Raw genomic sequence first — 15,721 nt, forward strand, 5'->3', positions numbered from 1 at the left:
AATCCCTCTGGAATTGAATAATATGTCACAATATGGAATTGCCAAGGAAGAGGAGGAGATGAGCTGGCGGGGGGGGGGGAGAAATAATAAAAATACAAGGAAAATTGAAACGAGGTTACGAACAGAATTACCACCCCAAACGCAAAGTAAGAATTACAAGACTGTGTTGCAAGTTACGAGGAGACAGATCAGCTTTCTGAGAGATGTAATTCCGACAGATGTCTTCCACAAAATCCAACATTTTCTGTGCTCCTCAAAGACAGTTATACTGTTTTCCACCTTTTGAAGGAGAATATTGCATGGACGATATAGAGCACGGTGCATGCAAATGCAAATACCTGCAAATAATTGAAAGGAAATAGGTGTCAGTGTATATTTTCAATCTGAATAATCATTTACTAAATGGGCGGTACAGTAGCACAGTGGTTAGCACTGCAGCTTTACAGCTCCAGGGACCTGGGTTTGATTCCCAGCTTAGGTCACTGTCTGTGTGGAGTTTGCACATTCTCCTCGTGTCTGCATGGGTTTCCTCCGGGTGCTCCGGTTTCCTCCCACAGTCCAAAGATGTGCGGGTTAGATTGATTGGCCATGCTAAAATTGCCCTTAATGTCCTAAGATGCGTAGGTTAGAGGGATTAGTGGGTAAATATGTAGGGATATGGGGGTTGGGCCTGGGTGGGATTGTGGTTGGTGCAGACTTGATGGGCCGAATGACCTCTCTCTGTACTGTAGGGTTTCTAAGTCACGCAAGTGTCAGTCAGTGCAAAGCAACAATGGTTTAGCATGCTGGTTTGAATTGAAATTATTTCCTATGTACACCTCATGTGAGAATAAAGATGGGAATTCCAGACTGCAAATCGTAAATCCCTCAGGATTTAATAGATTCATGGAGATGGTGACAAGGGCAGCCAGCTCATCTGTGCTGGTACCAGCTCTTCACATGGATCTGTCTACCCTAATCAACATCCTGGGGTTACTATTGACCAGAAATTGAACTGGATTAACCATGTAAATACTGTGGCTACCAGAGCAGGTCAGAGGCCAGAAATCATGCAGACAGTAACTCACCTCCTGATTCCCCAGACCATGTCCATCATCTACAAGGCACAAGTCAAGAGTGCAAGTTTTTTTAAAAAATTATTTATTAGTCATTAGTAAGGCTTACATTAACGATGCAATTAAGTTACTGTGAAATTCCCCTAGTTGCCACACACTTGCACCTGTTCAGGTCAATGCATCTAACCAGCAGGTCTTTCCAACTGTGGGAGGAAACCAGAGGAAATTCATGCAGACACAGGGAGAACATGCAAACTCCACAGAGACAGTGACCCAAGCCAAGAAGCGAACCCAGGTCCCTGGTGCTGTAAGGCAGCAGTGCTAACCATTGTGCCTGGATGGGTGCAGCTCCAACAACACTCAAGAAGGTTGACACCATTCTGAACAAAGCAGCCCACTTGATTGGCATCCCTTTCGCAAACATTCAATCCCTCCACTACCGATGTACAATAGAAGTAGTGCGTACCATCTACAAAATGCACTGCAGGAACTCAACAAGCTTCCTTAGACAGCACCTTCCAAATCCACGACCACGTCCATCAAGAAGGACAAGGGCAGCAGATACCTGTGGACACCACCACCTGCAAGATTCCCTCCAAGCCATTCACCATCCTGACTTGAAAATATGTCACCCTTCCTTCACTGAGTCAAAATCTTGGAATGCCCTCCCTAACAGCACTGTGGATGTACCTACACCTCAGGAATTGCAACGATTCAAGAAGGCGGCTCATCACCACCTTCTGAAGAGCAACGAGGAATGGGCAATAAATGCTGGCCTAGACAGCGATGCCCACATCCTATAGATTAATTTTAAAAGTCTCACTCCTTATCCTTTGCCTACATGTCCTTCTATTCCAGCCTTCCTCTCAGAGGAAGGTGCTGCTCCAGGTATCTCACACATCAATCTGAAGCACTCTGAGGCCATTTCGGAGGGGTTTAATCAGGTGCGGCGCTTTATTTTTTACAACAGATTAATTTTTAAGTTGCAGTTGCTTTAATGATGTGTGTACAGAAATGTTAAAAGCCTAATGCTCCACCAGCTGTATCTCCAATGGTGCATTTAGCTGTTAAATGTCGGCATGTGATTGTCCTACAAGTTAATGAGTAGCTACCCAGTGGAGTGAGTGAGAAGCAGTGAGTATACCCGTACTGTTGACCTCCTGAGGCCTAGCCCTCCTCCCCAAGCCTGATCTGGATTACACCACAAAAGGCAGTGGGGAAACAAAATGGGAAAATGCTGAAAATGTGCAGGTCAGGCAGCAGGGAGATCTCCATTAGAACCTTAGCACCGCTGGATCACTGCTCTTAAAATGCTCTTGTGAGCAATAGGTAAAGATGTTGTTAACACATATATTTGTAGAGCATAGAGAAATAGTTTGAAGTTAAATAGATTGGATATAGTTAGGCACATTGATAACCCACTTTATGGAAACAACTGTGAGTTTAGTCACAAACATAGGACATAGGGTTCGATGCTGCTAACACAGCAATAATTAGGGATAATAAAAAGACTGCCTGTAATGTAGAGATAACATCAGAGATGTGATGTGCAGTGAAGCATCCACCACATCCTGCAGGAATGTAAGAGGCCCATGTTATAAAAAGCAAATGGTCTGCAAGATGTGTTGTTTATACAACTAAGCATAAAAGGGGGAAGGGGTCACTGAGATAGTCGGGACAGCAGTGATTAAGTTGGCAAAGGATTGATTACTGCCAATCTGAACTGGACATGTAACAGTATTAGATAAGATGGATGAGTTTGCTAATGCACTCTTGTGATAACAGGAGACATTGTTAGATGGGATAGGAACTTAGGGCACCTCGAGCCAATAGGAGAATGTCAACACATAGATGGGACAGGGACCACAAATTAGGAGAGAACATCACATTGCAAAGCCATCACAATGCTTGTAAAAAAGGTATAAAATGTGCTGTAAATCTATGTGAGGTGTGCCTATTTCGCTAGACACCCGGTCTTGCAAGAACGTCAAATAAAATCTTGCTCCTTCAGAACTTGACTTGACTAAATTGTTTAACTGTGAGCTGTGTTTCTCACACTCTTAAACTTCAAAACAAGCTTGCAAAACTGTTCAGTTCCATTCAATGTACTTTTTAAACAATTTATGTTTTTTTTAGGTTCAGATTTTTTTTTAATTGAATAAATGGATAAAAACACTGTTCTGTGAAAAGTATCACAAGGACTTTTAATCAGCCTGACCCACAGCTGGGATCCCAGTTTTACCCAAAGGAGAATATTCTTTTGTCTGTGCAGAGTTTGCACGTTCTCCCCGCATCTGCGTGGGTTTCCTCTGAGTGCTCCAGTTTCCTCCCACAGTCCCAAAGATGTGCTGGTTAGGTGCATTGGCCATGCTGAATTCTCCCTCAGTGTACCCAAACAGGCGCTGGAATATGGCGACTAGGGGATTTTCACAGTAACTTCATTGCAATGTTAACGTAAGCTGACTTGTGACACTGATCAATAAACTTTAAACATTGCCCTGGGTGTTGGGTAGGTGGTTTAGTAAGGTGATGGCTAGTATGGCCTTATAAGTCTTCGTTGTGGGTGAGGAAAATCCCCCATTAGATCTACTGAGGCCACGTTTTTCTTTTATAATTTTGTCATTGTGGGATTTTGGAATCCTGAGAAAGTTCAAACAGATCATATATCCTGGAAAAGATGGGGGGGCGGAGGGGGTGTGGGGGTGGTGGTGGTGGAAGGGGATGTGGTGGGGGGGGGTGGTGATCTTATCAGTCAGTGGGTGAGGTAAGCCAATAAGATTGCACAAGAGTATGACGCTAATTTAAATACTTAAGTTGGATTTTGCATGTGATTAGTGAGCTCAGTACAGAATCGTCCGGGTTCACTTGTCTTGATGGCCTCACCAATCAAGGTCCTGTCGCACAGAACGGAGAGATCTGCACATGCATGACAGCGCCCCCTTGTGTGAGCAGCTCGCTTTCCGGCAGGAACAGACTCTGTCCATTCCCTCTACTGGTGGGAGTCAGATCCTGTATCATTTGCTGCATTACGTGGCGAAAGATTCCATTTGTGGCATTGTTGAAAAGAACGGATCTGAAACTCTCCCGTTTTCACATTCTTTTGGCCCTGTGAATTTTTTTGGTAAGATCGCCCCCTACGTTGTTTTTGTTGTTGATGTTTTGCTGTTGTTGGATTGTGGAAGTTGGGTTCCAGTGCTTGCCAGTTGACTAATCCTTGGATAGCTAACCTTTTTAGATTGATACGTTGTTTTGATTTGGTTGTGCAGGCAGGGGCAATCTAACTCAATTACTTTGCTCATATAGTGTCCTATTGGCTGTGGGACCTGAGTGTGAGTCTGGATGCTTCAGTACTAGGGTCTCTCTTCGGTTGGGGATTGGGTTGGTTGGAGAAGGTCGCCTCCTCCAAATGGAGACTTGCAGTCTGACCATCCTTGCACCACAAAAAGCATCTTTTCTGGATGTATCACGGCTCCTGCTCCAACCAAGACCGCAAGAAATTAGAAAGAATTGTAAACGAAGCCCAGTCCATGACATAAACTAGTCTCCCATCCATTATCTCCGTCTGCACTTCCTGCTGTCTCTGAAAAGGATCCCATGCACCTTGGACATTCTCTCTTCCACCTTCTTCCATCAGGAAAATGATACAAAAGTCTGAGGTCACGTACCAACCGATTCAAGAACAGCTTCTTCCCTGCTACTCTCTGACTTTCGCATGGACCTCGCTAGCACGAGGGGGCATGGCTTTAAATTAAGGGGGGGTAGTTATAGGATGGATGTCAGGGGTAGGTTCTTTACCCAGAGGGTGGTGAGGGATTGGAATGCCCTGCCTGCTGCAGTTGTAAATGCGCCTAGTTTGGGGGCGTTTAAGAGATCCGTGGATAGGTTTATGGACGAAAAGGGATTGGTTTAGGTTAGTGGGTCATTGTTTTTTAACTGGTAGGCGCAACATCGTGGGCTGAAGGGCCTGTTCTGCGCTGTAGTGTTCTATGTTCTATGTTCTAACTTGCATTAAGCTGATCTTTCTCTACACCCTGGCTATGAGTGTAACACTACATTCTGCACTCTCTCCATTCCTTCTCCACTTGGGACTCAATGAAAGGTATGCTTTGGCTGTATAGCACACAAGAAACGATACTTTTCACTGTATCCCAATACATATGACAATAATAAATCAATTCAAATCGAGAAGCATGGGGCCACGTTATGCTGAGATTCCTCTATCCTTTCTGGTATCTTTTCATTATCCGTATGAGAGGAAATGCCAACTACACCAATTGCAATGATTGATAATTTGAATCATTTGCTTGAATGTTCTTTTCTGTATGTTTGTGTGGAATAATGATTACTCTGCACTTTACTGGCTTGTGGGAATTTGTTGCGTGAAATGAAAACTTTAAATTAAAACATCTTTTTTAAAAAAAGAAGGCTGTTCATCACCACCTCCTCAAGGGCAATTAGGGATGGGAAATAAATGCTGGCCTGGCCAGTGACACCAACATCCCACAGATGAATTATTTTTTAAAAAACAGGGCTTTTTTTAGTCAAAAACCATTTGATTTTATGTGATATAATGTTGCTTGTACGAATGCAGAGAGTTCTGGATCAGGGCTGTGATGTTTAAGCTGAACCTGTGTTTAACGTAACATGTCCCTGTGGGGTAGAGCTCAGGGTGGCACAGTGGTTAGCACTGCTGCCTCACAGCGCCAGGGACCTGGGTTCGATTCCAGCCTTGGGTCACTGACTGTGTTCTCCCAGTGTCTGCGCGGGTTTCCTCCGGGTGTTCCAGTTTCCTCCCACACTCCAAAGGTATGCGAGTTAGGTTGATTGGCCATCACCCCTTAGTGTCAGGGAGATAAACAGAGTAAAAATGCGGAGTTACCAAGATAGGCCTTGGGTGGCATTGTTGTTGGTGCAGTCTCCGTCTGCACCGTGCCAATTCTATGATTCAATCAAAAACACTCAGAGAATAGCTACAGCCAAATTGTTGGGGACAATTTCTGCAGATTGGTGGTTGCTTTGCAACTCCTGGAAGCTGACAGGGGTAACCCAAGATTTAAGGAACAAAACACAGGAAATATCTGGCCGTCTCTCGGAAGCTACAGGCCCACATTTTTGTCTGCATACCTGAGATCTGAGAAGAAGGAAAGGAACCGTTAGGATTGCAGATTTGAGCAAACAGGTTAACACTTACCGTAGCAGCAATGTCAGTCTGATATTGCTTTGCAAAACTGGTATTTTGCAGGCGTACCGTGGAATTAGCCTGTAGGACGGCGGCACTGAAGTAAAGGAGTGCTGCTGTGCCATGATAGCACGCATCCTGTTAGTAAAATACACGAGGAAAGGTGAAACCTACAAATAAAGCTCCTTGTAATCTAAATGTAACCTCTACTCAGCATCTGAGACCAGTGGCGATCACTTTGGACAGCCTTGATACAAGCCTAATTGTGACACTAATAAATAAATACAATTTTCAATGAGGCTGGGACTTTTTTCTCTGGAGCGTAGGAAGTTGAGGGATGATCTTATGGAGGTCTATCAAATAATGAGGGGCAAAGATCAGCTTAGATGGTCAATATCTTTTCCCAAAGGTAGGGGATTCTAAAACTACAGGGCATAGGTTTAAGGTGAGAGGGGAGAGATACAAAAGGGTCCAGAGGAGCAATTTTTTCACACAGAGGGTGGTGAGTATCTGGAATAAGCTGCCAGAGGTAGGAGTAGAGGCGGGTACAATTTTGTCTTTTGAAAAGCATCTAGATAGTTCCATTTGGCCCATAATGCTTTACAGAGGTATAGAGCAATATGGGCCAAATGCGAACAATTGGGACTAGCTCTGGGGTTTAAAAAAGAAGGCTGACATGGTCAAATTGGGCCGAAGGGCCTGTCTTCATGCTGTAAACCTCTATGACTCAATGGCTGAAGGGTTATAGAGAACGGACAGGAAAGGAGTTGAGGCTGAGATAAGATCGGCCATTGAATGGCGGAGCAGGCTCAAATTGTCTACTCCTGCTCCTAATGTCTGGGAACTTGTGCCAAAATTGGGAGAACTGTCCCATAAACTAGTCAAGCAGCAGCCCAGGCATACTCACAAAGTAGTATTCAATAGAACTCCTCCATCAGAGTGGCTGTACAGTCAAGAGGAAGTGTCCCTTGTTGTACTTGACACTGACTTCAGTCTACAGGAAGTCAGATCAAATGCGGGCAAGGATACTTCCTGCTGAGTACCACATAGTGGCCCTCACTCACCTGGTGAACCCGTCCTTCTTCATATTAAACACACCTCAGAAAAAGAACTGAGGGTGGCAAGGGCCTCTGCCTTTGTTACCAGTATCCCTCCCCCCCGTGACATCCAACCCACAATCCCTCATCATCCCAACTCATCTGTGACTGGAAGGCAGTGACATTCCTTGGCTTCGGCTGGGGTGTAATTCCAGCAGCAGCCACTGCCTTCCCAATGGTGCTACAATTCAATAGAGTGAGCTAGTGGCCTCTGAGTGGCTGGCAGTTCACCCCTGGTGTTTTTGATCACTGGATTGGACCACCACCATCCAATTAAGTGCTTCAGGCAAGATCTTCATCACCTCCAATAAACGCAATCCCTTGCATGAGGAATTCAGATACAATCCTTCAACCCTCTACCCTGCCTCACAGCTCCAGGGACCCAGGTACAATGGATGGTAGAACCAGACTAACACCTGCAGAGACAAGAGTTCAAACCCTATCAGTATCGAGGGGAGAAGTAAAATTTAATGGATTAATAAATACGGAATAAAATACTAGCCTTGGCGATGATGTTCATGGAGCCACTTAATTATCGTAAAAACCCATCTGGTACACTTAGATCCTTCAGGGAGGGAAATCTGCTGAGCTTATCTGGTCTGGCCTATATGTGACTCCAGCCTTTGCAAGCCACTCAGAAAGGGCAATTAAGGACAGGCAATAAATGGTCGGACCTGCCAAAGATGCTCACATCCCAAAGACGATTTTATGAAGTAACTCTGCCCCGTATAAGTTGCGATAAAAATCAAACGCTCACCAAGAAACACCAGGCCGTTGAGTTGCGGGGCCATCCACTGAAGTAGCATATCAGCAACAGCAGAGTTAGGATAAAGAGGAGAAGGGAAACGAAAATCACCCAGCCTTGGCTAACTTTATCAAAGACATCAATGGAAGCCACCAGGATCCAGACCAAAGCACCACAAATCTGTTGGAAAAACAGCAGCATTTTAGTTTGTACTTGTCAAACTTAACCATTTCGAAGAACAAAAAAAATTACAGCACAGGAACAGGCCCTTCGGCCCTCCAAGCCTGCATCGACATGCTGCCCAACTGAACTAAAACCCCCTACCCTTCCGGGGACCATACCCCTGTATTCCCATCCTAAAAAAAACAATGAAAATTCGCTGATGAATAAGGAACAACCCCTCCGCCTTGGTAATAGTTCTGTCACTGCCTCGAAGGACATATGACTTGGATGCAAACAGGATTGTTGACAAGGATCCCACTTGCTGGATAGGGTGGCCTGTAACCTGCAAAAGTATGAGTTCAGCTTAGAATCATTGAATCCCTACAATGCAGAAGGCCATTCGGCCCACTGACCCTGCATCGACAACAGTCTCATCCAGGTCCTATTCCCAGTTACCCTGCTGATCTCCCTGACACTCAGGAGCAATTTAGCATAGCCAATCAACCTAACCCACACATCTTTGGAAAGTTTATTTATTAGTCACAAGTAAGGCTTACATTAACACTGCAATGAAGGTACTGTGAAATTCCCCTAGTCACCACACTCCGGCACCTGTTCAGGTCAATGCACCCTAACCCCAGCACGTCTTTCAGACTGTGGGAGGAAACTGGAGCACGCAGAGGAAACCCACTCAGACACAGAGAGAACATGCAAACTCTGCACAGACGGCTGGGAATCGAACCCAGGTCCCTGGCACTGTGAGGCAGCAGTGCTAACCACGGTGTCACCGTGCTGCCTTTCATCTGCCATAGCAAGGGCAACCTTCCTCAGATAAGGACACCAAAACTGCACACAATACTCCAGATGTGGCCTCACCAATGCTCTATACAATTGCTGCAAAATATTCCTATCCCAATACTCGAATCCTCCCGCTGTGAAGGTCAACATACCATTTGCCTTCTTAACCCTCCTGCTGCATCTGCATGCTTACCTTCAGCGACTGGTGTACAAGGACACCCAGGTCTCGTTGCACATTCTCCTCTCCCAATTTATAGCCATTCAGATAAGAATCTGTCTTCATGCTTTTACTACCAAAGGAGATAACCTCATATTTATCCACATTATACAGCACCTGCCATGTATTTGCGCACTAACTGAACTCATCCAAATCAGACTGAAATATCTCTGCATCCTTCTCACAGCTTACCCTCCCACCCAGCTTTGTGTCATCCCTAGATGTGGAGATATTATATTTAGTTTCCTCATTAAAGTCAACATATATTGTGAATAGTTGTGGTCCCAGCACAGATCCCTGTGATACTCCACGACTCACTGCCTGCCGCTTGGAAAAAAGACCCACTTCTTGCTACTCTTTGTTTCCTGTCTGCCAGCCAGTTTTCTATACACCTCAATGCACCCAATCCCATCTGCTTTATTTTTACACACTAGTGGCGCTTTTATCGAAAGCCTTCTAAAAAGCCAAATAAACCGCATCCACTGGCTCCCCCTCATCAACTCTACTAGTCATTTTCTCAAAGAATTCCAACAGATTTGTAAGGCGGGATTTCCTTTGTAAGGCCGTGCTCACCCTAAAAGCCAGAAAATCCCTCATTATATGGTTCGTGACCTGCCCACTATGATTCCCGTGGCAGACGGGATGGGAAAATTCCAGCCCACGTCTCTTTACTTAAGGAGAGATATGAATGTGTTAGAAGCATTTCAGAGTAGGTTTACTAGGGTGATACCTGGAATGAAGGATTGTCCCATGGGGAAAGGTTAGAGATTACCCACTGGATTTTAGAAGAGTAAGAGGTGACGTAATTGAAACTTTCAAGATCCTGAGGGGTCTTGACAGGGTGGGATGTGGAGAAGAATGACGGAGGTTGAGGGACAGCCCGATTGAAGTCTACTAGATTATGAGGGGTATGGACAGAGTGGATAGTCAGAAGATTTTTCCCAGGGTGGAAGAGTCAATTACTAGGGGGCAAAAGTGCGAGGGGCAAGGTTTAATGGAGATGTACAAGGCAAGGTTTTTACACAGAGGGTGGTGGGTGCCTGGAGCTCACTGCCGGGGGAAGTAGTGGAAGCGGATACGGTAATGAGTTTTAAGAGGGGTCTGGACAAATACATGAACAGGATGGTAATAGAGGGATATGGTCCCCCGAAGGGTAGGGGGGTTTTAGTTAAGTCGGGCAGCATGGTCGGTGCAGGCTTGGAGGGCCGAAGGGCCTGTTCCTGTGCTGTAATTTTCTTGTCTTTTGGAGTTCCCTCTTGTGTGAGAACCTAGGTCACTGTTTAAAAATAAGGGGTCACTCATTTAAGACAAAGATGAGGAGAATATTTTTCTCTCAGAGGGCTATCAGTCTTTCGAGTTCTCCTCCTCAAAAGGCAGTGGAAGCAGAGTCTTTGAATATTTTTAAGGCAGAGCTAGATAGATTCTAGAAGAGATTATAAGGTTAAGCAGGAATGTGGGGTTGAGTTTAGTATAAGATCAGCCGTGATCTTATTGAATAGCGATGGTGGGGCCGAATGGCCTACTCCAGTTCCCAATTCGTGGGGGTGATTCTCCCAGCCCACTTGTCCCCAAGTTCTAGTTTCACCCGCCAATAGGAACAACCTCCCTGCTCTATCTTATCTGTTTTCTTCATAATTTTATATATTTTGATCAAATGCCCCCTTATTCTTCTGAATTCCAATGAGTATAGCCCCAGCCTACTCAGTCTCTCCTCATAAGCCAACCCTCTCCAGAATCAACCTAGTGAATCTCCTCTGCACCCCCTCCAGTGCCAGTATATCCTTTCTCAAGTAAGGAGACTAAAACTGTACACAGTACTCCAGGTGAGGCCTCACCAGCACCTTATACAGCTGCAACATAACCTCGCTGTTTTTAAACTCCATCCCTCTAGCAATGAAGGACAAAATTCCACTTACCTTCTTAATTACCTGCTGTCCCTGCAAATCAACTCCTTGAGATTCCTGCACAAGGACACCCAGATCCCTCTGCACAGCAGCATGCTGCAATTTTTTACCATTTAAATAATAGTCCATTTTGCTGTTATTCCTACCAAAATGGATAACCTCACATTTACCAACATTGTACTCCATCTGCCAGACCCTTGCCCATTCACTTAGACTATCTATATCCCTTTGCAGACTTTCAGTGTCCTCTGCCAGGGATCGTGGGTTAATTCCATCCTCGGGTCACTGTTGGTGCAGAGTTTTCATATTCTCCCTGTATCTGGGTGAGTTTCCTCCGGGTGCTCCGGTGTCCTCCCACAGTCCAAAGATGAGCTGGTTAGGTTGATTGACCATGCTAAATTGCTCCTAGTTTTGTGGGATTAGTAGAGTAAATATGTGCGGTTACAGAAATATGGGTGGTTGGGACTGTGGTCAATGCAGACTCGATGGGCTGAATGGCCTCCTTCTGCTCTGTAGGGATTCTATGATTCTATGATATAAATACAAGTCTGACATTTTATTAACTTTCTCATTCCTTGTGACTGAAGAAAGCAATGATTTGGACATCTCCATATAGTCGTCTCAATCCAATGACAGTGATTGGTGCTTGTACGGTAGCACGGTGGCACAGTGGTTAGCACTGCTGCCTCACAGTGCCAGGGACCCGGGTTCAATTCCCGGCTTGGGTCACTGTCTGTTTGGAGTCTGCACGTTCTCCCCATGTCTGTGTGGGTTTCCTCCGGGTGCTCCGGTTTCCTCCCACAGTCCAAAAGACATGCTGGTTAGATGCATTGGCCATGCTAAATTCTCCCTCAGTGTACCCGAACAGGCGCCGGAGTGTGGCGACTGGGGGATTTTCACAGTAACTTCATTGCAGTGTTAATGGAAGCCTTACTTGTGACACTAATAAATAAACTTCAAACTTAAGTTTGATTGGAGTGAATTAGTCAGCGCCGGTAAGCTCTCTAAATTCAATAAAGTATTCCTAGCTTCTTGTTTTCGATTTACAAAGTGACTTACACGAAGAAAGTTGATTTAAATGGAGAGCTTTTTTCCTCCTATTCAAATGAAATTGAGACTTTTCTTAAACTTATAGTGGGATTTCTCTGATGGTGGGACTTCCCATCACTCAAGGAGTGGGTGGGGAAGATCTCCCTGCCAATAAATGGCAGCAGGGTGGTACACAGCCGCGGGCGACACAGTGGTTTACACTGCGGCCTCACAGCTCCAGGGACCCAGGTTCAAATCCCGGCTTGGGTCACTGTGTAGAGTCTGCACATTCTCGCCTTGTCTGCATGGAATTCCTCCAGGTGCTCCGGTTTCCTCCCACACTCCAAAGATGTACCGGTTAGGGGGAACTGGCCATGCTAAGTTGCCCTTTAGGTTAGATACATTAGCCATGGGAAATGGGTGGAGTTACACAGCTAGGGCAGGGGAGAGGGCCTGGGTAAGATACTCTGTCAGAGAGTCGGTGCAGACTTGATGGGCTGAATGGTCTCTTCTGCACTGTAGGGATTCTATGAATATTGTCTGAGTCACAGCCATTTGACATTCAGTGGGGTTAATTTGGCTAAAGGTGAGATTCGCGTTCCCATCACGGGAGGAAGTCGTGCCTTAGAGAGCTCCTGGCCAGCCTCCCACATTCCGCCCTCTGTAAAAACTCTGCAGCCCATGTTGGAACCCACACCAAATCGCGTTCATCCAGCACTGCTGCCCTACATCGGACCCCCTGCTGAGATAAGCAGCGATTTTTTTTAAACTCTCATGCAATTTCAAATTTCTTCATGGCCTGGCCCTTCCCTATCTCTGCAATTTTTTCCAGCCCTCAAACCTTCGAGGACAATTGTGATTTGCTACCTCTGACACGTGATCATCCCAATTTTAATTGCTCTGCTATTGTCTGCCTTGCCTTCAGAACCCCAGTTTGAGAATCCCCTCCCTAAACATCCCCCTCTCTTTCCTCTATGAAGACACTCCTTAAGATCTACCTCTTTTACCAGGATATTGAGTATAGAATCCCTACAGTGCAGAAGGAGATCACTCGGCCCACTGAGTCTGCCACAATCCCACCCAGGTCCTATTCCCGCAACCCCACATATTTACCCCACCAACGCACCTGAGACTAAGGGGCAATTAAGCATGACCAACCATCCTAATCTGCAGATCTCTGTACTGTGGGAGGAAACCGGAGCATCCGGAGGAAACCCACGCAGACACGGGGAGAACGTGCAGACTCCACACAGTGACAATGACCCGCGGCCAGAATTGAACCCGGGTCCCTGGCACTTTGAGTATCTTCCCGAATAACTTCTTACATAGCTCATTATATGAAATTTTGCTTTATATTGCTGATGTTGGGGCAGTGTATTTTTCCAGGTTGAAAGAAAAGGCAAACTTTGCATCGGTGTGTGTTTGTGAAACGAACCATCGTACACAAAGCAATCAATCCCACGTTGGCAAGGCGAAGCAACAAGCTGTGCAGCCATTCTTTCAAACAAATCATTTTTTTGTTGTTGTACTCACAAGCTCAGGTAGCATGAGGAAATCTGGGATGCTGGTCAGTAATCTGGTCCCCGCCGGTATTATGCAGTCAGATGGAGGGTCGGTGTTGGTAGGCTCCGGTGACGCCATGGCTTTTTTTTGGTCTCCCCCTCCCAGAGGGAACTTCTGTCAAATCTCAGCGCTGTTAAATCGCTCGCAACAAGCAGTGATCATTGCACTGATACAGCAGCGCTGCTCTGGACACACCTCTTCCCATGGTTTCACTGGACAAACTGGTTCTGGCTGTCATTCTTGACACTCCTAGGTGCCACACTCTTGCACTGATTCAATTGCTTATTCTCGAAGTAACCAAACTGCAAAGAAATCGAGGACAATTCACTTAGAATTAAAGTTTGACGCTTAAGGTTTACTTATTTGTGTCACAGAAAGGCTTACATTAACACTGCAATGAAGTTACAGTGAAAATCCCCTAGTCGCCGAACTCCGGGGCCTGTTCGGGTACACTGAGGGAGAATTTAGCATGGCCGAGGCACCTAACCAGCACATATTTCAGACTGTGGAAGTCGGAGCACCCGGAGGAAACCCACAGAGACACGGGGAGAATGTGTAGACTCCACACAGATAGTGACCTGAGGCCAGAATTGAACCCGGGTCCCTGGCGCTGTGGACAGCAGCGCTAACCACTGTGCCACCGTGCCACCCATAATTAAGCTTAATTCTATACTTAATCACAAATATATAGTTATATTTGCTTCAGGGAAAGCGGTCGCATTATTTAATTGCCTCTTTCATAAAATCCAGTTGAAACATTTTATGTCTGTGTCCTACAGCCTGATTTGAATTTGCACCTACTTCGTCAAGTGCCAGGACGCAAGTGAGGCGCACTGTTCCAGGGATTTAGAACTCACACAGTTAAAGGAGCATCAGGTCCTTTCTCACAGTCAGCCAGGTCCTGGGCTTCAGATGATAAACTTGCTCAGCGAGATGTGGGATTTTGCAGCTTGTGGGAGGGAACAGATTGTGATGAGAGAAAAAAAAGCCTCTCAAAGGATTTCATTGTGGATTAATGTAGAGCAACAAATAATAACCCATGGATAGGAGCCAGCTGCACAGGCACTCCTCACCTCCCTCATCTGCTTCCCCAATCAGATTTTAATCATAGAACAGGAAAAAACCGGGATGTGGGGTACAAATGTGCGGGGATACGGGAATAGGGCCTGAGTGGGATTGTAGTCAGTTCAGGCTCAATGGGCCAAATGGCCTCCTTCTGCCTTAGAGAGCTCCTGGCCTATTGGATGGTTGGAAATTCTAACTGATCCGAGTTGAGCTTCCAATCACATATTCATTCTATCAGGAAGACCATTGCTTTCCATGTCCATTAAATGGCTCCATTCCTACCCCAGCTAATCCGCTGCTGAAACTCTCATTATTGGGTGGGATTTTATGGCCTCACTTGACTTGATACTAGACAATCCCGCCCGAGATCAATGGAGCTTTCCGTTGCCTGACCCCCTCCTCACTCCAATTCCCGTGGCAGGCAGAGTGTTAGAATCCCCGCAATTGTCTCTATAGATCCGGCTATTCCCAACGCACTCCAGGCAAGCCTCCCACATTCCGCCCTCTGTAAAAACTCTGCAGCCCAAGTCGGAATCCGCACCAAATCCCGTTCATTCAGCACTGCTGCACTCACTGCCCTACATCAGACCCCCTGCTGAGATAAGCAGCAATTTTTAAACTCCGATCCAATTTCAGATTTGATGGGCCAAATGGCCTCTTTCTGCACTGTAGGGATTCTATGATTCTATGACCTGGAGTAGAAACAGAAACCACTGCAAGTATGCAGCAGGTCAGGCCACGGAGAGAGAAATAAAGTTAGCGTTTCAGGATGAACTGGGAAAAGGTAGAGGCTTGACAGGTTTTAAGCTAGGACAGAGGCAGGGAAAGACGAGGGTGGGGGCAAAAGAATAAATGGGAAGGTCAGATCATAGAACCCCTGCAGTGCAGAAGAAATAAGAAGTCTCAC

General features: G+C 45.8%; 1 protein-coding gene across 1 annotated transcript; it reads right to left on the reverse strand.

The window, feature by feature from the left end:
- Window positions 1-104: 104 nt before the first annotated feature.
- On the reverse strand, window positions 105-14,045 carry LOC145345194 (myelin and lymphocyte protein-like). Its single transcript, XM_080192932.1, has 4 exons — window positions 13,720-14,045; window positions 8,089-8,256; window positions 6,247-6,372; window positions 105-338 (listed from the first exon to the last, which is right to left on the reverse strand). Exons 1-4 carry the CDS (start codon window positions 13,825-13,827, stop codon window positions 264-266), a joined length of 477 nt encoding a protein of 158 aa, XP_080049058.1. The 5' UTR covers window positions 13,828-14,045; the 3' UTR covers window positions 105-263.
- Between the last annotated feature and the right edge of the window lie 1,676 nt (window positions 14,046-15,721).

This window comes from Carcharhinus amblyrhynchos, chromosome 7, assembly GCF_965287045.1.
Source record: "Carcharhinus amblyrhynchos chromosome 7, sCarAmb.v2.hapA, whole genome shotgun sequence".
NCBI classification, from domain to species: Eukaryota; Metazoa; Chordata; class Chondrichthyes; order Carcharhiniformes; family Carcharhinidae; genus Carcharhinus; species Carcharhinus amblyrhynchos.